The sequence below is a fragment of the Hirundo rustica genome, chromosome 4 (assembly GCF_015227805.2).
Source record: "Hirundo rustica isolate bHirRus1 chromosome 4, bHirRus1.pri.v3, whole genome shotgun sequence".
Classification (NCBI taxonomy): Eukaryota; Metazoa; Chordata; class Aves; order Passeriformes; family Hirundinidae; genus Hirundo; species Hirundo rustica.
Genome location: NC_053453.1, coordinates 25,289,755 through 25,312,331, shown reverse-complemented (window position 1 = coordinate 25,312,331; position 22,577 = coordinate 25,289,755). Strand labels below are relative to the sequence as shown.

General features: G+C 35.9%; 1 protein-coding gene across 1 annotated transcript in view; it reads right to left on the bottom strand.

Annotated features, from left to right (window-relative positions):
* Positions 1 to 3,177: 3,177 nt before the first annotated feature.
* The window catches only part of TFEC (transcription factor EC), a 34,724-nt gene continuing 15,324 nt past the window's right edge, over positions 3,178 to 22,577 (bottom strand). The window contains exons 3-7 of the mRNA XM_040062292.1: positions 17,535 to 17,649; positions 16,610 to 16,663; positions 13,028 to 13,103; positions 4,731 to 4,878; positions 3,178 to 3,806 (exon numbers count right to left, since the gene is read on the bottom strand). Of these exons, the coding sequence (XP_039918226.1) occupies positions 3,426 to 3,806; positions 4,731 to 4,878; positions 13,028 to 13,103; positions 16,610 to 16,663; positions 17,535 to 17,649 (774 nt within the window). The 3' untranslated portion in view covers positions 3,178 to 3,425. The remainder of the gene's footprint in view (positions 3,807 to 4,730; positions 4,879 to 13,027; positions 13,104 to 16,609; positions 16,664 to 17,534; positions 17,650 to 22,577) is intronic.

Genomic DNA, 22,577 nt, shown 5'->3' with positions numbered 1-22,577 from the left:
GGGATGTGACTACCAGCACATGCATCTCCTAAATACCCTCAGCAGCACCTATAAATCCCAGAATCTCCTAGTCTGGTTTTGCAGTCTGTACCACCGTTTAATTTCAAGGGTGAACCTGTAATCCAGGCTGTAATTATTAGTTGAAGTACTAATTATGATGACTTCCTACTAGAAAAAAATGCAATGTTGGTGGAATTCCATTGCCATAATAAACACCTAGAAGGATTGATGCATTTATTGTTTTGGGTAAGGGGGCTGGGGACTTTGTGTGAAAGAAGTCAGCTTGAATATGTTTAATGATAGGCGCAATACAGTGCCTTGCAAAAAGAGCCTTTACTATCTTAAGTTTCTCATGCAAGAAGAGAGAAAAATTCTTGTGCTTTGGACTGAAGCAATTGTCAGAAGAATGAAAATCAACTTAAAAAAATTAATGGATGCACTATAATGTTTTTTTAGAACGATGCTTATAAAAGTGATGAAATTCAGGATGTTATTTAAAGTCAGTACAGTTTAGAAGTATGGTCTAATTCACATGTAAAAGTTCAATGGGAAAATCATGTAATGCATTCATATTTAATTTCTTTTTCTCCATTATGAGCAATCCACACTGGTGTATTTAAAACTAATGTAGTAGAAACTGCAGTACAAGGACAAATGGCATTTGATATCAACCAAATAACCCTTCCTTTTGTCAGCTGAAATGGTCTATACTCATACTACACTAGACATAATATGGGCATAAAGGTTACTTTTAATTCATCATGTTTTGGATTCAGATGTCAATATTAGCAATTGTCTTTGACAAAACTATGTCAAAGTGGTTCCTCTCTTAACAAATCCAATTCAAATGGTAGTCAGTCCTGTATCCAGTTATCTTTGGATAATAGTTGTTTGTCTTTCTGATATGCTACAAAAACAAACAAACAAACAAAAAACCAACAAAAAATTTTAAAGTTCAACTAAACAAACAAACAAACAAAAAAAGGACAAACAAAAACACCAAACCAAAACAAAATTACCAGAATCTGTTGTCTTTTTTAATCCATGAAGTGTGAGTGTATCAAAGCCTCAGGTCTGTCCTTACAGATCACTTTACATCCAAGTAGTTTGCTCAAACTCATAGAAAAACTTGAGATACCTAAAATTATAAATATTCTTGTGAAATCGGATGCACCATCATTTTTCATAGCCATCTGGGTGTGATTTATTATCCAGCTGCTAATTTTCCAATTATGAAACTATGGTGACACTGCCAGGGTTGGTCAGGCACGTGCTGTGGCCTGGCAGGAGCACAAACCTCACAATGACTGTTAGGAGGGCCTAGGTACCCAAAACAAAAGAGACAATAGTAAGAAACAATTGATCTGGTTTTGGATAGTATGATTTAAAAAGCTTAAAATGTTCACGCAAAAAGTAATCAACTTTAATCTCTTACTATTTTCAAACCTGTGACACTTCTGGAGTGAGGCAGGCTCAGTGACAGCAAAATTAATACACACTTTTGAAACATATTTTGAATCATTATGGAACTCCTGTGGTGGTTTCCAGTGGGATAGAGCTAATTTTCTTCACAGTGGCAAGCATGAGGCTGTATTTTGGATTTGTGCTGGACAGAGCTGTTTTTGTTCTTGCTGAGCAGAGCTTACACAGAGCCAAGGCCTCTTCTGCGTCTCCTGCTCACACACTGACAAGGACACTGGGGGTGCCTGGGAGGAGACGCAGCCAGGACAGGCGACCCCAGCTGACCAAGGGATATTCCACACCATATCAAATCATGCTTAGTATGTAAAGTGTGGGGAACAAGAAGGAAGGGCTGGAGATTTTGGAGTGATGGCATTTAACTTTCCAATTCACCATTACATATGATGGGGCTCTGCTCTCCTGGAGATGGCTGAACAGCTGCTTGCACATGGATAGCAGTGAATTAATGCCTTGTTTTGCTTCACATTTGTGCATGGCTTTTGCTTTCCCTATTAAATTGTCTTTTTCTTAACCCAAGAGCCTTCCCAATTTTACCTTTCCAATTCTCTCCCCAGTCACTCTGGCCGGGCAGCGACCGAGTGGCTGCATGAGGCTTGGTTGCTGCCTGAGTTTAAACCATAACAGCTCCCTAACCTTTTGGCTTTGATTGGGGAAGAGCTATGAAGAAGCTGTTCCAGTTTATTTCCTCATGTTTTATTATTATAATTGGAATGATTGCACTTAATATTCTTCAGGAATGTACATCACTCTCCAGAATTCTGTCTAGAAGTGAGTTTTCTGAATGCCCCCTCCTAGCAAGCTGGTGATGAGAGGTAGTGCATGGTACCAGTGTTTCTGAATATTCCCTTCTGTTTGAGAAGTCTTCCTTTCCAGGTTTTCTGCAGGGAGTCCAAAGCCAAATATGAAATTAAATTTTTGTTGTTTATAGTGTATGCAATGGGAATCTTGTAATTTCCCTCTGCTTCCTAATGGATCAAAAACACGTGTATGGATAGAGTCCCTTTGGAAAAACCTCACTGTGCTGTCAAAGGACAGTGAAAGCGTCATCCAACAGCCCAGTGTTGTATCTGAATTCCAACTTCTTCCAGATAAAAAAGGACACGGTTTGAATATTCTTGGAATAAGTACCTGATATAGCACTGTCACAAGTAGCGCTTGTTTTAAATTGTGCTAACTGTAACATGGAGTGTCTGTGCTGTCTTGTATATCTGCAGTCTTTCCGCTGCAATGCTGCATCTTTTTCTGTCTGAGCTCATTTGAATCACTGTCATTATGTTAGTTTCAATTTTTCTTCTGTGTCATTAAAGAATATACTTAAAAGAGTGTTCTTTTTCTACAAATGAAATTAAAAAAACTAATGGCATTCCATGGAAAGCTTAATGGATTTTCTCCTTTTAAAGAGAAGCCCACGCAGTTTTCACACGTGAAAGCATTACCATATGAATTTTTTAGATTTTAAAACCTGTAACATCTCTACAGTTCCCAGCTTAAATAGTTCTCTGTTGCTTCACATTTTGCAGAATTTTTAGTTATAAAAAAAATAAAGAAATTAGCAAATGACTAAAGCTCATATTTGTAGCAAAGAAGTGTAAGCAGATTGAAAAGAGTTTGAATACAGTTTTGCAATATGGATATACCTTTTGTGGTAACCATTTTGATAGTACTGTAAAAAGTAATGAATTGATAGTAAAAATATTCCCAGTGAAGAGAGATTTATGCAAATGTAGGCTGTGAACAGAGGGTGAATTTAGGGTAGAGTGATGTGAGTTCATGTCCATCTTATTTTCTTGTGAAGCAAGGGCTGATTGAAACACTTGCATGTAGTTATTGATTTTTGCAGTATCTCTTCTTATAGGTATTTAAAATAAGAGCAAACACAACGCTTTTGTTCAACTTAGTCTTTTAACACTGTGGTTTAGAGAGGTATGAGACACTTTTTGCTTTTATAAATCATCTCCATCATCTGTGCTAAAGCTGCTTCTCCTGCTGCTCTCTTTTGATGCAGCTGGAGATGTGGAGGACAAGAGTGGGTCTGTTCCAAATGGTGACACTGTGTCATCCAACAAAATTTCCTCTAGTCGTTGTTCTTCTTTTAAAGCTGCGCTGAAAGACAAATCTGTGAAGTGTGAAAGTGGATCAGAAAAGGCTGTAGATCCATTGCAGACATCAGAATTTTGTCCATGTACCAGAGGCATTTGTTGAGAGTAATCTACAGAGTTATCCTCTGGATAAGACTGTTGCTTGATGATCTGTGCAGCTAAATCAACAGCACTGAGCGAAGAAATGACTGGAAGGCCGTGTGCACGTGCCTGGATCTCCAATTCCTAAAATTTCAAACAAAAGTAATTAGACAACAATTTAAAAAGAGAAAAGACTCTCTTCAGAACAACTGCAGAAAGTATACAAATCATGCATGAAAATTTATTATACCTATTGCCCAGCTGTGAGATTAAATTTTAAAATCTTAAATATTTTATCTCAGAAAATTTGCCACTCAAGTGTTTTTATATCCCTTTCCATCATTAAGCAACTATTCTACAGGAATAGAAGAGGTAGGACAATGTCTCTAAAATGATTGCAAACTGAATCCAATGAAGGTAGAACAAAAATGTTGCAACTTGATAGTTCATTATAAAACTGCTATCCAGAGAAAAAGAATATTCTTTACTGATTATGCTTATATTATACACATATATGAGTAAATCAACATATGTAAGATGATTGGTTTTATGTCTATCTACCTGTCTATCCATCCCATTTCTATAGGTGTGTGTCTATATTAGAATCTTGATTTTCAAGCCTCAAAGGGCTATATTCTGCCTCTTTGTGTCAAAAGCAGATATAAAATAAGACACTTTTACCTGGAAGTGTAATGCATTAAATAGTTTGAAAGGGAAAATTAAAATACTGAAGGAAACTTTGTGTCTAGTATTGAATTTTGGCTGCAGGAATGTACTTATTTACTTTTTTTTTTTTTTTTTTTGTCTTTGTTTCTAATACATGCATAACGAAACTGTTTGTACAAGTACTTTATTACTTTTCCACTAGTTACTTTATGTAAGGTACAATTATCAAAGTAATTTCCTGGAAGTCTAAAAAATACCCCCTCCCCAATGTACAGAGAAATAGATAAACAAAGTCAATTTATTTTTAATAAATGTAGTTTGAAAAAATTATATAGATTAACAAAATTTGATGGGGAATAAGTACTGAAAATCTTTGTAGTTCATGGCAACATTTATACAAACCTGAATTCGGAGTAGAAGTCTTCTGTTAGCATGCTCTAATTTCTTCTGCCTATGTTCTAATTCTCTGGCTCTCTGTTGTTCTTTTTGTAGCCACTTGATGTACTCTACTGATGCTTTTAAAATAGTTCCTTTGTTCCAGCGCATATCACTGCAGAATGTAGAGATAACCTTTTCACAATTGTGCATGTCAGCAGAATTCATAAGAACTTACAAAATCTTTTACATTAATATGAAATAATGATTTACATGACTATTATTCACTCTTAGATATTATTGCTTCTGAATGGAAATTTTAATAGAATAGTTAAGAAGCCCTTATATAGTAAAATTAATCCCAGAATGAAAATAAGTGTCAAAAGAAAGTAATAAAGTGACTTTTTGTGGGAGAGCTAAATGCAATATCATGATTCTACCATTACAGTTTTTATATTTTTAGTGAAAATTGCTTTTATTATTAACTCTAAGATTAAAATCTATGTGCAGTATTTCTGCATTAATGAACTAGGAAATATACATTACTGAGGACTTAAGCCTAAATTTTTAAAGATCATTTTGAATATACTACTCCTTTTACCTGACTTACTAATGAGGTTGCTTTTATGCTTGTAGAGAAAAAAATGATCTGTGCTGAATGCCACTCCTCATTGATGACAGACCAGAAAAATCACACTTTCATAACCGTAATGACTAGGGAATGGCAAAAACCATGTTCAAAAATCTTGAAACAATATAAAAAGCAAGTTAAAATCTACAGCTACATGCAGACCCAAACTCATAATAAAAGCTTTGCAAAAAAATTAGATTAAACCTGCCCATCATTCAGGAAATCATGGTTTGACTCCCAGCTTACATGAATCCTTACTAGCAACAAAACACTTGTTCAAATGAAACTGTCTGAAGACTGTCATGTATCCATTTATCAAATTTTCATGCATTCCTTTAACTAAGGTCTTGGAACAATAACGAATTTTGCTGAAAATATTTAATTTCTAATAAATTTCAGTATTTTATTATACAGGATGAGCTCACTGCATTAAATATACAGATATATGGGCTTTATCCAAAATATCTACTTCATTGCAAGATTTCTTAGGCTGAGCAGAAGGCTGGCCAAGCTTCTGGTCCCAAACACAACCCTGAGAACGAAAAGCTGTTAAAACAAGTAAGAATCTGATGTTGGGGGTGTACAAGCATTTTTTCAATAGCTATTCCAAAGAAAATTATGGAGAAAAAAAATATGTAAATTATATGCCTGACTATTATCAATTTCCCTTATTCATAGAATCATAGAATATGCTGAGTCAGAAAGCACCCACCAGGGTTAGTGAGTCCAGCTGCTGGCATTGCACAGGACACCTCGAGGATCACATCATGTGCCTGAGGGCATTGTCCAAACACTTCTTGAACTCTGCCAGGCTTTGTGCTGTGACCACTTTTCTGGAGAACCTGTTTCCAGTGCTCAGTTACCCACTGGGTGAAAACCTTTTCCTGATATCCAACCTAAGCCTCCCTTGACTCAGCCTCATGTCATTTCCTTGAGTCCTGTCAGTGGTCACGAGAATGAAGGGATTGGTACCTGCCCCTCCATTTCCCCATGAGGCTAAGCACCTTTAGAGATTTCTGTTATTTTTCTTCTGACAGTGCAAAAGCCAGGCAGGTACAGGATTTAGGGACCCAGACCACTCAGCTTCTCCTGATGTTTTGCTAAGGATAAAACCTGATGGAGCTGATAACATTAAAACACTAAGAAGAACACATAAAAGTATTTGTGATAAAGCAACACAGTGTTTAACCATACCACAGAATTCAGATAATTTGCAAGAGATTTGGGAGTAACATTTTTTTGATCCCAGAGTGCTCAAATTCAAAAGTTAGTTCTCTCTGGACAGCACACAAACTGTGAGGCTCTAGTACACTGGGTCCACCCCTCCTCTCAGTGCTGCAGGTCAGAAATGCACAGCTTTGGGCATTAGAAGGTGAGGAGGTCAGAGAGAAAATAATTGTTGTCTACAATACTACTGTCTACAAAGCCAAAACATAATTGGGTATGTATTCTGATTTAGACATTTCCTGGTCAAAAAAGCTGGAGCAGAGGTGGGACTGGGAGCCAAGAGCAGAATACATCTCCCTCATGTTGGCTGAATCATCTCTTGGCAGTTCCTCTGCCTTCTCCTTCCTGTCCCTGTACCTCTTGAACAGGTGGGAGGACAGAATTTCCTGCCAGCATCCCATGGGCTTCCTCCTAGGAGAGAATTTTCTCCTCTCAAATGGCTTACCTATGTTCAAACTGTAAAGGTTAAGGACGCTTTTAGTGTGCATATTTACTGGACAAATCTTTGACAGCCATCGCCATGTCGCAGTTTCACTTTCTTCACACCTCTTTGGAAATTTAGGTAAAATACTGAGAGGTCCCTGTATATGACTAAATTGCAGTGGAGTTTGAAAGGCAGTAAAGTGTCTTTCTGCCTATGCCAGACCATTAATGAATAAAGAAGATAAAAAAATAAATAAATAAAGTTAGCAGGATAAGAACTTTTCAAACTTGGATTCTCTACTCCCATCTCAGATATGAGTTATATGTGCTATATGGAGAAACACAATCTGCCTTGACAAAGAGGTTAGTGTCTAATAAGTACTAAAAACAAAATAGAGACAGGTTTGAACTGCTGGTCCAAACCTGAGGATATGGTATTATGAAATTAGAAATTAATCCATAGCTGGAAATATAGAAATAATTGAGGAAATGTAATAGCAGCAGAAAAATTTGAATGTATCACATATTAAGAAAATATTTCATAGTGTTTTCACAAAAAAAAAATCATGTCAGTGATAAAATTTTCTGAATTCAAAATCAGAATCAAGGTTATTTTTGGTTGATTTTTCTGATTGACAAATGAATCGGTCATATATTCAAGACTATATTTGGAATAGTTTTTGACGAAATTCATTCCCATTACACTTAATTGTTACACTTAATAGTTACACTTGATATCACCTTTTGATATGGCTTACTTTTGGTTCATGTTTCCTTGATAGTTTTAGTTTTTATTTCTATGATAATGATTTTTTTTTTTCCCATAGCTTTAAATAAATCTTCACTGAAAGACTAATTCCTGGATTCAAACTGCCAGAGAGATGAAACTGGTCGGCTTTTGCACGAGATACATATGGATAGATATCTCTTGTAGTAATATCTGCAGATCTGAGAGGTAGAACTGTAATGGAGAGCCAGGATAAAAATTCGGTGGTTACTATTGTTGTTTAAGAGACTGTTTTTTAACCTGTGTACACATGTGTGTGTGTCTGTGCATCTGTGCATCTGTGCATGGGTGTGTATCCAACACATGGCTTCTACATCCTTGCCATATGTACATAAACTGGTTGGTGTCTTATTAAATGAGGAATATTGAAGTTAAACCTTCCAGTGTCTGAAGGCAACACAGCAAAGGAACAGCTGGTGACCTTAGAAGTCAATGTGTATTTCTCTTCATGTGTCTCTCTACCAGGATCTAACAAAAATACTGAAGGTGTCTGTGCTGGTTCTGCACCACAGGCACTCTTCATCCATTCTAGCCCAGAGCACCACACAGCAGTCACAGAGGCTCTGAGCAGATGTGCAGGGCTGGAAGAGCAACAATGCAACTGGTGATGATGAAGGCAAATTTGGGCTGGTAAAGGGGAGATTCCTGCATAGTCTGAAATGCATCTAGCTCTACATATCAAGCAGGCAAGCAGATTCGTCTATGATGGGAAATAAAAACAATTCAGCATTCAAAAATGCATTAACTCAAAGCACAAGTGCATAAGAAGAAATCAGAAATTCTCTGATCAGTTATTTGTTATTTTCTGCTTCTATTATTTCTCTGAATACAATGAATTCTAAATAAAACTTACTGAAAAGTTATTAAAATGTCACTAGGAAATTGTAGGTTTTGCTCTTTAGAGATTTGTAGATTGCTCATAGAGACAAAAACTAAAATGAAAATGTCTACAAGCACATTTTTATGTGTTTAGAGCCTTTAAAAACTGAAAAATCACTAGCAGTTGTTACTCATTTAGTTGGAAGCTTCTGCATAAAAACAGACAAAATACTTGCATTCTTAACTGTTTTGATCCTAAAAACTTAGATACAGACCTACTGATCTTCAGATATGGCAGGAATTTCTTTTCATTTTGATCTTTCAGTTCTATTAATTTGCTATTTTTATTTTTATTTTTATTTTATTTTTGTTTTTCTTAGTTGTGATTTTTATTAAATGCATACATGGCACCATTCTGTAAATACTGAAATACATGGAAAATTCTACATCCAAGCCGAGTCATTTGAGAGCAGTAAGATGTTTTGCCAGTCTGGTCATCAGAAATGGCCTCTGCAAAGGAAGATTGCTTCTTTGTTCCTCCATGTCCACGCAGTAGAGTAATTTGAAATTTCTTGCAAGCTACAGATGTGTTAGTGAGTTTAATAAACAGAGGTCTACCAAAAATAACAAGATTTGTATAGAAAATTAAAAAAAAACAACCAACCAAACAAAAAAACCACCACAGTATGTTTTATTAGCCTCTGAATACTGTCTCCTCCTAACTTTAAGATCTGAATCTCTCTACAGAACTCAGATGCCCAGAACAGAACATGTAACTCTCACTGAGCTTCCCATTTTGGAGAAACTAAACATAGAAAAGAGACTGATCTTCTGCTCATTTCCATTAATTTAACTTTGTTGAAGTCAAAGGAGCTTCATTAATTTACAGAAGTTGAACTCCTGTAGGAAGAATGGGAGCATCTGGTCATCTAGGTTTAGAACTAATTAATAAAAGCAGTGTTTGAGTGTGATAGTTACATTTTTCCAGACACAGGCCAGTTACTAAAAACAAATACATTTGCAAAGTTGAATCTGTGTTTGCAGAACATTTCTTTCCCTGTTTCTGAGAAATTAGCTTTAAACTAAAGAAATTGGCTCAAAGAAGTACTTGGAAGAACTTTGTACTTGTTTTGAGGACTTGCGAAATTGCAAAGTGTATTATTCTGAAAGAGGCAGCAAGTTTCCGCTTTATACCAGCATTAGTGTACACAAGCTTTTCCTTTGCCAGAAATGTGCCTGTGCTGGCTGCTAGAGGGTCTGTCCAGGAACATCACAGAGGTCAGACACAGATAGATGCAGAGAGCACAAGGGAAGAGTGTGAGAACAACCAAAATCCTCAGGAGTCCTCTTAATACTCCAGTTCTTTAAAATTACTAGAATTCTTGAAGGAAGGGGCTTTTTCTTGTTTAGCTTTCTGGTAATTTAAGTCTGACTACCATTAAACTGTTCTTGTGTAGGCATTGCCAGACTCTATCACAATAAGAAATCCTGTCAACCACCTAAAAGGTGAATTCTGGAAGGTTGAACATAAATGTAAAGGCACTCATAATTACAGGAACAGGTTATGAGTTTTTTAGCAAAAAAGACTGAGCACTTTTGGCATTTTTAAAATTCTATTTTTGAATTATTCTGTAAAAGTGATTTGCATTTCTGAATCATCTAGCACTTGGATATCTAAGCATTGAAAATTAAACAAAAGAGTCATAGTTCTTTGTAACTTATACTTATCTTCATTTTCTGATGCTGATGAAGTGAACTTAAAACACCCATTCATTTATGTAATGTAATCCACACTTTTCATCATTAAATTAGGAAAAAAAAAGAAAAAAGGGGAAAGAATAGGGGTTTAATCCAGTCAAAAGAAAGTCCCTGCAGAAGCTCTGCAGGAGCCAAACAAGTTCACTATATAACCAACAAAACAAAAGTGAAATAAAAACCCCACACAGCCTTTCTAAGAAATATAAATCACAAAAGGTTTCCAAATGGTATAAAAAAATGTCCTTTTCTGTTTCTGATTCTGAATGTAATCTTTTTGAAGCTAGCCATCTGGGACAGGCATGCTAACCACAATGGCTTAGTTATAGTAGTATTTGCTCTTCAATGCAGAGGCTGATTTTTTTCACTGTCATTAGTCTAAGCATCAGTAAGCTTTCTCCTTTTCCAGCTAAGTTTCCACTATAAGAAGAATCTTCTAAAATCAATTGAGGCAAAAATACTATGTGTGATAAAATGTTACGGACAAACTATTGTAAGCCATGATAAATCTCTTTCTTTCAAAGAGGGGCAGACTGGGAGCACAGTAAGGTACTATGAAGTAAAAAGCAAGAACTGAAAGAGAGAATAAGGATGCTGAGTTATGATTTGGCAAAACAAGACCATATCAAAAAGCAATAATAATTTTTATCTGCTCAGCCAACAAAACAACATATTCAAATTAATATTCCTAACTAAAAATAATTTTTTAAAAAGTGCTTACACTCCTTTGAATTAATTTATCCTTGCATTAAGCTATACCAAAATTATGTTGCAACCTGGCTTTTCAAAAGCCCTGCATATTTTGATGACTTTTTTTTCTTAGCACTAACTAAAAAGCATTTCAGTAGGCCTGCTTTCCAAAGGAGTGCTGATTATCAGCCTTTTGAAGACAGCAGTCTTCAGAATGTGAGATACTTAAGTTCACCTTGTAAAGTTGATGCTTTAGCAAACATAAACCACTGTGGGTATAGTCACACTGCTGAACTCGGTCATGGGTTTGCAAACTAAAACAAGATAAGGCAATGATTTCAGAATCTATACCTGAAATATTTTCATCAGGCAACAACACCAAAAACTGAGGGTGAAGACCATCATCCACTTACTGGAGCAAAACTGCAGGTCCAGGTAAATAATTGTAAGAACAGCTTAAATGATTACTCTAGGTATTAATGTTTTGATTGAGTTCACAAATTCAACCTGAATCCAGACCAAAACATGTAAGTGAAACACCTTTATAGGCAATCAAAAAGTGCAGCTGGAATTTGTACCCCATGCCTGTCTCTAATTGCAGTATAACCAATTTCTATTTTTTCTTTATAGCTGCAAACCAACAGTGCCATCCACTGTTTTTCTGAGAAATCTTTCAATCACTTGCCCAAATGGTATTGAATAGTGAAAGATGCACAGCAAAATTAAAACACTTCTATCAGTTTCTGCTTGCAATGTCCAAAACTTTATTTAGGTACTGAAAGTGCTTTTTATTTTAATTTAGCTTTAACACCTAATTCCATATTAATAATAAATAACATGCCCATTTATCTAATCTTTGGTGGATGCTACAGAAGGAGCTGAGTTTGTGAATTCTCTAAAATGAAAGCAGAATGTTAACTTCCTTTCTGGTGGCTTCTCTTCAAGTAAAGCCTACCTTCTACTTGTGTAAGTCTCACACAGCTTTGTATTGTTGTAGTAATCCTTAATGTAATCAAAAGTTTCTTAGTCCTAAGGTTAAAAAAGCTGAATATCAATAGATTGTTTCATTTGAAGTATCATGCACATCTGTATTGACATGCAAATGATAAAGACAAAATCTGTATAATCAATGTTATACATATCACAAGCATGCTGGTCCATTGTCTTAAGTCTTCCCCGAGCAGCAAGAGAAATCTAAGGCTAAAGTTCTGCATTAAAAATCACTCTGAATTGTTATTGTTAATCTTGCAAAGGGCTTTTTTACAAGGCGGCTTTTTTCATATTGGTGACAAATATAAGCTTTAAGGGAATGCATATACATCTAGCAATATGCATTTTTTGTTTCTGTAAGTATATGCATTAGTATAAAATGATACTATTATAGCAATTATTACTTTTATCCTTGCATTTTAGAACTGGTGCTTTCCCTGCACCAAGATGAGGACTTTTGAAAAATGTTCAGTCTACAGACTCCTAAATTGATTTTTTTTCCTCTTAGTCAAAGGGCAGACAGTGGCAACGTAAACTTTGTGCTATCCCACTAGAGGGCCATGGCAAGGACTGAATGCATCACTACTTCCTTCTCCAGAGACCTCACACAATTATGTTCGGGGACAGAGGGATGGACTTTCTTCTGTTGGGCACTTTTTTGCTTGTTTGGGGGAGGTTTGTTTGTTTTGGTTTTTCTTGGTTTTGGTTTTGTTTGTCTGTTTGTTTGTTTTCCCTCAAAGTGGCAATCTCTCTTAAACTCCTTGAAATTGCTTTGGTATTATTATGCTTTCAGATAAGTTTTTCCAACAGGCACAACAGAACATTTCTCCAACAGAAAAATCTGTCAGACTTTTGTTACTTCAACAGCCTGATCTGAGCCAGGGAACTGGCTCAGAAGATTTTGTATCCCATTACTCAATCCTATAGCCAGTATACACAACTGTCCCTCTTTTCCCATATTAATACTATAAACATTATTATAGAAAAGACAGTCGAACTCACGGATCATTAGACTTGGGGATGAGTGTGCCAAGCTCCTTGATTCGGTAATTAATATTATACCTTCTTCTTCTCTCAACTGTCAAAAAGAAACAGTTACTATTTTTATGGTGAAATATTTTTTGGAAAAATTAAACATAAAACGTTTTAATTAGTTAAAAACATGTTAGTCAGTATACAGAGAAAATCTTCCTCAAATAGCAGTCCCAACATGAGCTCCTACCTGTCTCTGACTTGCTCTCAGGACAAACTCTATCATTAGTACCGTCTGTTTCTTACCTTGACTGTAGGGTTTTCCCCTATTTCCAACTGGATTTCTAGAGAATGAAATAGTCAATTGTCTAAATGTGAGCTAACTTTTCTTTTTTTCCCTGATTCTTATATATTCTTTCTCCACAATGCTCATACAGAACAGAGATTTCAGCTTAGTGGAGTCTTGCTGGTGACTTCAACACAGATACAAGATAATTCATCCAGCAATTTTGTATTTTGGCACAACTCCTGTTACAGATCACAAGGTAACAGCTTCATTATCCCTTATTTACAATTGCCAACATCTAAATCCACAGAGAGTACGTAACTACAACTATATCCCCTCACTGAAACAGAGAAAGATTATATCCCCAAAACATGTCATACCCTCTACATCTGTTTCTTTTGGTGATGGACAGCCCAAAAAAATATTTATGATAATTTTTAAAACAGGGAAAATGAAAAAAACCCACCAAGGTTTAAACAAGGAAATATATTTTCTGGATTTAAATTTATACTTCTCCTACAACAGGCTATGTAGGGTATATTGATTCACTTTTTAGTTTAGTTAGAAGGAAAAAAAGAGAATATAAATCTCTTAAAATGAGTATCCTCTCTGTGTGCTCTCAGCACTGTACTGGTATCCAGGCTGGTTTATGTGCTTCTTCAGAAACGTCACATTTTTCTAGTGGATAGGTCCAGAGAACATTTCATTGCTTTGGGGAATTACTTGTATACAATTTTGACACAGAAAGTGTATTCAGTGAGAATGTAGTCCCATTAGGGTACTGCTGGGTGTCAGAAACCAGCAGTCGCTACTGGTGTTCTACTGGTGTGATCCTCCCGAGTGTACTGCTTAGTGAACCCCTGCATCGCATTGCAACGAATGTGCTGGAGCCTGTAGGAGAGCCCAGTGTGCAAAAACACATAGCAACTGAAAAAATTTAAAAATGTCTTTCAGCTGTGTTGGCAAAATAATGGCATGGCAAACAAAACTGAAGAATGTGCTTTAACTATATTGTCCTATGGCATAATAGCTGTTGTTTAATTAATATTTACACAGTAGAAAACTAAGACATTAGTCTAAAAGTAGTCAACTAAGCATTAGCTATAAAACAAGGCAATGAAAAAATTATCCTTACAAGTGAATACTTAAAGAATTCTCTTTTCTTTATATTTTTGCATTTTTTCCTGAAAAGAAACTTCCAGTGTTTGTGTCAATGGGTTAGGGGGGATATTTTTAAGCTTGGAAACATGTTGCAGTGGAACTTTCCTGATGTATGTCTGCCACCTTTCCAGAGACAGCCTGAGTTATCAGTAATATTTCAAGCATCAAATTATACATAAGCCAAATCAGAAAATTATTTTTCAAACTACATGGACAGGATTATGATACATTCTTTCTTTGGAAGCAAAAATCCCAACATCAAAAAACATTAAGTAATGTTGCATTAAAGGATTCCACTTTTTAAATCTAAATCTCTTTTCCTGCTTTCTTTCAATATACAGTCTTTCAAAAGGAAATTTTTTCCAGTGTCTTTATTATTCCTTGTTATTAGAATGTACAAGAACATTTCTGTGAAATGTAGACCTTAATTCAACGTGAAAATTGAAAAATTGTATAATTCCAATCAACTTTCAAAAACTGATTTTTCAGACCATCACTAAGAAACCTGATCCTCATAAAAGAGTAAATCACACTGATAAAGCCTTTATATGCAATGCATTATTATGTCCAAGCCTTTAGATAGTAGAGCTATGTCCAGAGAGAATTTGGGCTCTGTAACATGCACCTGGAGCCAAGCCAAAACAGATGCTGCCTTTCTGCAGTGGTATCTTCATGGCCTTCAGTTTAGTTGCCAGTGGTGAGGGAAAGTTCTGAGACATTATTTCTGTGATCAGGAAGGACTATGATAAGCCAAAGGAAACAATGGAGGCAATAGTAAGACCTGACGTTCCTAATATATCTGTGATGAGCCTCTCTTTCCCCTTGTAGCTCCATATAACTCCTACCCACCCCCTTTCTAGTCCAGCAAAACTCCCCATTTCTGCCCTAACAAGACAGACAGCAGCTAAAATGGCATTTCAGAGATTACCTGCTAACAACACGTCTAAAAGTTGTCATGGTCTGTCTGTAATCCACAAAAAATTTACAGATATAAGGATGCTTCCTGGAAATTCTAAGTAGAAGAAGTTTGTCCACAGTGATTGCTAGCACACTGTTCCAGTGGATCTATACTTTCTAGTATGTAATTTCATGCAAGTAAAGCCATAAATCCCTCTTTGATTACCAAAATACCCAGAGAAACAAGATAGAAGTAAGACAATAAAAATATAAATCGTGGCTATTAACTAAATACCAATTTAGGTTTATATTCATAGAATATCTCAAGTTGGAAATGGTTCATAAGGATCACTGAATCCAACTTTCATACTATTTCTGCTGGAAGAACCAGAAAGAAGAACTTGAAAATTGTAACTGCTTTATTCAGCACTTTCCAAAAAGAATCATGCAGGTGTTTTGCTTCAAATTATGTTTTACAGGTAAAAATTGTGTAATTGCATAGGTAATCTTCTCCTAATAATGAAATTGATGTTTTTTCTATTCTACTCTTTTTTTTTTTTTAATTTTTGTAATTCTAATATTTAGACACTGAACTATGAATTTCACTGTGTTCTAAGGCTGCTCCTCTAGAGCCAACATGCCTATCATCTGTACATAGCTGGACCCTTGTCCATAAAGGAAACAGAAGTGTATCCCCAACGACAGGGGTGACGGGGCCTGTGTGGCAGTCAGAACCCTGGTGAGTCTCACACAATCCTGCACTGATCTCCTTTGGTGACATACAATTTCAATAAGTTTAAGAATTTAGCAACAATTTAGAAGTTGTCTGATGTCCTAAGCAAATTAATTTCCTTCCCTGCTACCCATAAAGAGAAGCCTCTTGCTTCTGTGCTTCAGTAAATAAGGTGTGAAGACTGGATTTTTCATTGTTGTATTTCTCATAATCTGCCTCCTTTCTTGTCTGCTTTGCATTGTATTTCTTAGAGAAAACATCAAGTAAAGTGTGCTACTGTGAAAAAATAATAACAGGAGATTATATGGAAATAAATTAATTGCAATATGCAAAGTATGTTGAAAGACAAAAGTCAGAGACAGAAATTAATTTCAAGAAAGAAAGCTTTATGGTTGGCTGTGTTTGCAGTCAGTTCAATTTGATTAGCCTGCTGAGATGCTGGTGTAGAAGAAGAGCAGAGATGTAGCTAATGTATCATGGGTTTGCATTCTCCATACATTGCATTTAATGAGATGGAAGATGAACGTATACTTACTGAGATTGTGGTTATCCTTTTTTTGTCTCTCCTTTGCCATTGCTCTTGTATCTGCTTCTGACAGAAAGTAACATTTATTAAAATAGTCCTTACTATGCAATTCCAGTACTTCTTTCATCTTTTAAATATGGCCTCTTGTCACAAAGACCAAACTTCCAGTCCTTTTACTGCATTACTATTTTTATTATTAAAACAGATCATAAGCAAATCTTTATTCTACCAGTACTAAATTTTGAGCAAGTCTGGCCGGTTGCTTAACATTATTTTTATGACCTTTTTTTTTTTTTTTTTTTTTTTTTTTTAATTTAAGAACATAAAAATGCCATGGAGGGGTATTTTTCTCCAATTTCCTGTATTTTACTTATAATACATTAAGGTGAATATAGATTTTCTATATCCCATAATGCAAGAGTTAATCAGATTTGTAAGATATTGAATAAACTCACTGTTTCCTCTGAGTGACATTAAGAAACTGTACATGATTTTTAGCATACTTTGGATTAATTGAACGTAACTTTTAAAGTTCTTAATCCACTAATATAGCTTTACCTTGAATAGACTTATTGTAAAGTTTTAAAAGAACTATTTGTTCTACCCCGGAACAAATTTAATGGATGCTAATTTATTTATATTCTTGGTCAAGAGCCAACATGTGGAAGAATGTATTGTTTTCTAAAGCATTAAGGCTTTTTAGAAGCATGATGTTCATAAAAACAGGGGGCAAACATGGTTTCTGAATTGGTAAAGAGAAGAACAGAAAGAAAATATTACTCCTTGATCTTTGTTCTTTTCCTTAAATGAAACCACCAACTGAAAATTCTCAGGAATTTAATTACAGATATCTTTTTCATGGATAAGATCTATTCGACTTTTAAGACACACACCACCACTTATACATGTATATACTAAAATCTCAGAGTTTTACCTGTGAGCTCCCTTTTTACTGGTAGATTAGCTGGGCAAGAAGCATTTGTGAGACCCATATTTGCTGGTGTCATTCCCTGGTCACTGTTATATATATCCAAAATGCTGCTAGATAGCTTGATGGGTTGGGAAGGAAAGAGGGATAAGGAAAAAAATGAAAATAAATAAAAGACTTAAATTAAATTATTAAAAAAAACCCAAAAACCTGCATACAAGGAGCAAATATCTTTGGATATGAGTCTGGTTTTCTTCAGAAGGAGTACATATGCATATATGTAAAGGGAAGGTTTCCTGTTACACAGTATTAACTAAAATTGGAAGCAAAAATGGCACTGTCTGTCATTTTTCTACAGGTCCATTTCTGTGGGCTTCAGATCTACAGTGATGGCAAGATATGAGCCACAGTGTCTGTTTTTCAATTGCTTTTTCATTATTTTTTCTAAATCCAGGGTTGCCATGACTGCACTTCAAATGCGTATTAGGTTGAAAATCAACTTTACCGTGCTGATTTTGCCCATAATCCCAGTACCTTTTTTTTAACCACAAGTCTGAACTCTGAATTGGTACTTCATATGGGGCCTGCTCTAGAAACATAGAGACTCAGGGACCTAGTTATATGCAATAGTTAAAATTAGAGTGGACAGAACATCAGAAAATATGCTTTGAGGAAAGGAAATATACTGTTGTCAGGATAGTCGAGATAAGCTAATAGTTTTAACATGCATAACGTATTACCATGTGTGCCAGTATTCTTATTCCCTTAAAAAATATGATATAATATTATTTAAATAAGCCCATAGAATGCACTCTAAGAAAAGTGAGGTTAAGGTATGTAGATTTCAGCTAATTGCAAATTTACCTTTACTTGAATAACTTTACATATATGAAACAACTGTAAAATATGTAAAAGTTTACTGAAGAAATGTGTTGTTACAGATTTGCCTGACACCTATGGATCCTGAAACAACCTGGAATTTTCCAGACAGGTCATCAAGACACCAACCATAGGTCTGCTGGGAACCAGCTTTTTTCAGACTCTTACAATTTCTCTTTTTGAAGAGACTGTGATCTTCACAAGTTACTTTGAATGGAGACAATTTTCCCAAATGCTTTCTCAGTGTGAAGTTGTTCCACGGCAGTGCTTCCTATATTTTATATTAAAACTGAAATTTTAAATTCATTTTATTTTTAAATAATAATTTTATTAAATTAACTAATAACTTTACTAGATCATCTGAGAATCTAGTTTGAGTTAAATTCTCACAGTTCTATTACATACAATGAAAGGAAACGATCCAAATTCTTACTGAGCACACATAAATAATATGCTCATTTTTAAACCAGAGCTTTGTTACTTAGGAAAACTGAAAACCTTGAATACCATTAGAAATCACAACACCAAGACAGTTTTGGAAATCTTCTTATACATTTGATCTCTCAATGAAAATACTTTTTAAAAGAATGTTTGGAATTCAGATGAGTATTACTCAGAACAAGCTATGTTTAATATGCTGGATTTGAATGCTAAGACCATTCTCACATTAAGCACCTTTGTTTCATTCAAGGGGTAAACTGACAAGTATTACAGAACTCACTGTAGTTTTACCTTTGCAGTTTCTTTGTTCCAGTGATAGGATAACTAAATTACAAGAGTGAACTCATATTAGCACTAGTCATATTTAATTACTCCCTACATTCATGTAAATGAATTTGGCTTATTCAAATGATATGAAAACAGAATGACATAAAAAATTGAGAGTCAGTGTGACTCCTACACCCCTACAATTCCAAGTTCCAGTGGACTTTGGCGAGGCTGTTATATGATTTAGACTACTGTTTTTTTGAAATGCCAGGAAATAGTAATCACTGAAAAAAAAATCTAATAAATAATCTAACAAATGAGAAATACACATCTGTCATTCTTTACATATTTCTGTGCACACAAGTTAAACAATTTGCTTGAAACTGCTGACAATCCTCAATTTAGTAGATTATCAAAGCCATTAGTGAAAAAAACAGGCCTGCACAGGTTTGACATAAACATGAGATACATAATTGTTTGCTTCTAATTTTCAAACAGAAAATCAAATTTATCCTTGAAAGATAGTTAAGTTTCTATAGCCTATTCACAAAGGTGTGAATTTAAATGAAAATATTGAAATCCAAGACAAAAATTCATGAATGGCCAATTTTGCTGGCAAGGAAAGAATAATACCAACACACCTCAAAGTTCACAATTGTGTGACGGTTCAAAAGAGCATGAGTAAATTCAACTTAAACCACAGGTAGACATTTCAGCTGAATCCAATTACAAGTTGGTGAAGGCAATTCCACATAACTGTGGAACAATCCCCTCCCTTGCCTGGCTGGTGATGCTGTGCCTGATGCCCCCCGAGCATCAGGGCACTGTTGACTCAGATTCAGCTTGCCATTGACCAGGACACCTGGGGTCCTTTCTGTGGCACTGCTTTCCAGCATCTCATTCCTCACTCTGTACATAAATGCAGGGTTGCCCCATCCCAGGTGACGAATCCAAGACTTGTCTGTTAAACTTCATTCAGTGACTGTCCAGCCTTCTAATTTGTCTAATTCTCTTTGCAGAGGGTCTCTGCCAAATGTCCCATCCCGTATCATCTTTGTTTCATGCAGATGCTCTTCAGCCTTCTTCCCCTTGTCATTTAGCAGCCTTTAGGAAAACGTAATCACCACTCCAGATGGAGGTGATGAAAATGAAACCCAAACCCAAGTCATCTAACTACTGATGACTACAGTCCTATCATCTCACTAATTAAAAGGGCTCACATAAGTGTTACTCCAGAAGGGAAGTGTAAGGAAGAAGAAACAGTGTGGCAGCTCTTTACTTTAGGGAGTGTTTTGATTGTTGAGAGTTTAATGATGGGGACGGTAAGGTTGAATGTTCATGCGTAAGAATTAGGGGGAAGGCAAGTAAGACAGTTTCCCTAGTTGGACTTTTTTATAGACCATCCAACCAGGATGAAGAGGCAACTGAAATATTATGTAAGCAGCTGAGAGAATTCTTGTGATTGCTAGCCCTTTTTCCCCAGAGGGACTTCAATTTACCAGATATTGCCTGGATGTACAACAGTCTAGAGTGCAGAAGATCCATGCACTGTGTGATAACTAACTTCCTGACCTGGTGAGAAAACCAACTAGAGAAGGTGACCAATGGATCTGATGCTTGTGAACAGACAAACACTTGTACAGGCATGACAGTTGGAGGCCACCTTGGGCACAGCAATCATGAAAAAATAAAGTTTTTGAGTCTTGGGTAAGTGAGGAGAGGGATCAGCAAGACTTGGATTTTCAGAGAGCAGACTTTGGCCTGTTTAGGAAACAGGTTGAGAGACTCCCTTGGGAGGCAGTCCTGAAGGGGAAAGGAGTCCAGGAAGGCGGGACCATAAAGGAAATACTAAAGGTGCAGGAGTATGACATCTTCATGTATGAAAAAATGAGCCAGTGAGGAAGACTGGCCTAGCTGAACAGAGAGCTTTGGCTGGAACTGAGGGAAAAAAAGCATAGTGGAAGAAGAGGCAGGCAACTCAAGAGGACAGCAACGATGTTGTGATGTTATTCAGGGAGAAAATTAGAAGGCCCAAAACAAAATTAGAACTTAATCTGGCCACTGCTGTATAAGACAATGAAAAATGTTTCTATTAACAAATCAGCAACAAAAAGAGGGATAGGGACAATCTCCAAGTTTGTATTGGATGTGGGAGAAAACACAGCAAGAAAGGATGAGGAAAAGGCTGAAGTACTTAATGCTTTCTTCGCCTCAGTCTTTAATAGTAGTATTACTTGTTCCTTAGTTACCCAGCCACCTGACCTGAGAGACAGAGCAGAATGAAGACCTCACAATCCAAGGAAAATGGTTAGTGACCTGCTTAGATGCACAGGTTCATGAGGCCAGACAGGATGCACCTGAGGGCCCTGATGGACCTGGCAGAAGAGCTCACTGAGCCATCCGGAGTCATTTACCAGAAGTCCTGACTAACTGAGGTCGGAGTTACTGAAACAAATGTGATGCCAATCTACAAGGTGGGCCAGAAATAGGATGGAGGAAATACAGGCCTGCCATCTTCACCCAGGTGACAAGAAATGTAATGGAAAGTTAGTGCCAATTGCACAATCAACTGTCTCTTTCTTCTGTGAATTTGGTAGAAATCTCAATTATATTGCAATGGCCACTATGATAAATAAGTGGCTTTGTGGATACGGCCACTGATGGTCTTCCTTTGACACATTGTCCGTATCCACAGCACAAAAAAATCTGCTATGTGTGCAAGGAATAATTCTCAGTGTGAGGATTCAGGATCAGAAGAAGAAATAGAGAGTGATTAATGCCACCTGTTTTGGACACTTGAATGTGTCCAATGAACTGAATGATCTCTGTCTCTTACTCTTGACTCTGAAGAAAGTTTGGGGTGAATGTTGCAGGCGTCCCATGCCTGTTTTCTCAGAAAACCTCATTGGCTCCTAATGTGAAAATTCTCAAATAAACTCTTACTTTAAAAATCACATAAGCAAGATTTAAAATTAATATTTTTTCTGATTACCAGAGACTTTTATAAAATACAGTTAAAAAAATATATCAAAGTATTCTGTTGAAACTCTCTACCTGAATTTGCTCTGCATTGATATCAATGAGAGAAAATTCCAAGGAATTTCTTTGTTAATGTTCCTGCGCACTAAGAGCAATTTTATAGCAGAAATTGGCCAATTTGAGGAAGCATAGTTTTTGTCTGACAAAACAGGATATTCTTCTAGAAATACATACATCTGTAAGCAATTCATTTTTGAATTATAAGATCAAAATATATAGAACAATATATTATAGAAATTGTGAGTCAAAATATATCCAGCTGTTTGGATGTGTAACAAAACTCCATCCATCATAATGCAATTTATTGCTTATTGTGTCATTTAAACAGGGAAAGTTTTTGCAGTACTGAGGTAGAGCTTCCAGGCCTACATTAAAAGATAAGTATATATATATATCCATAGATAGATAGATAGATATACACAC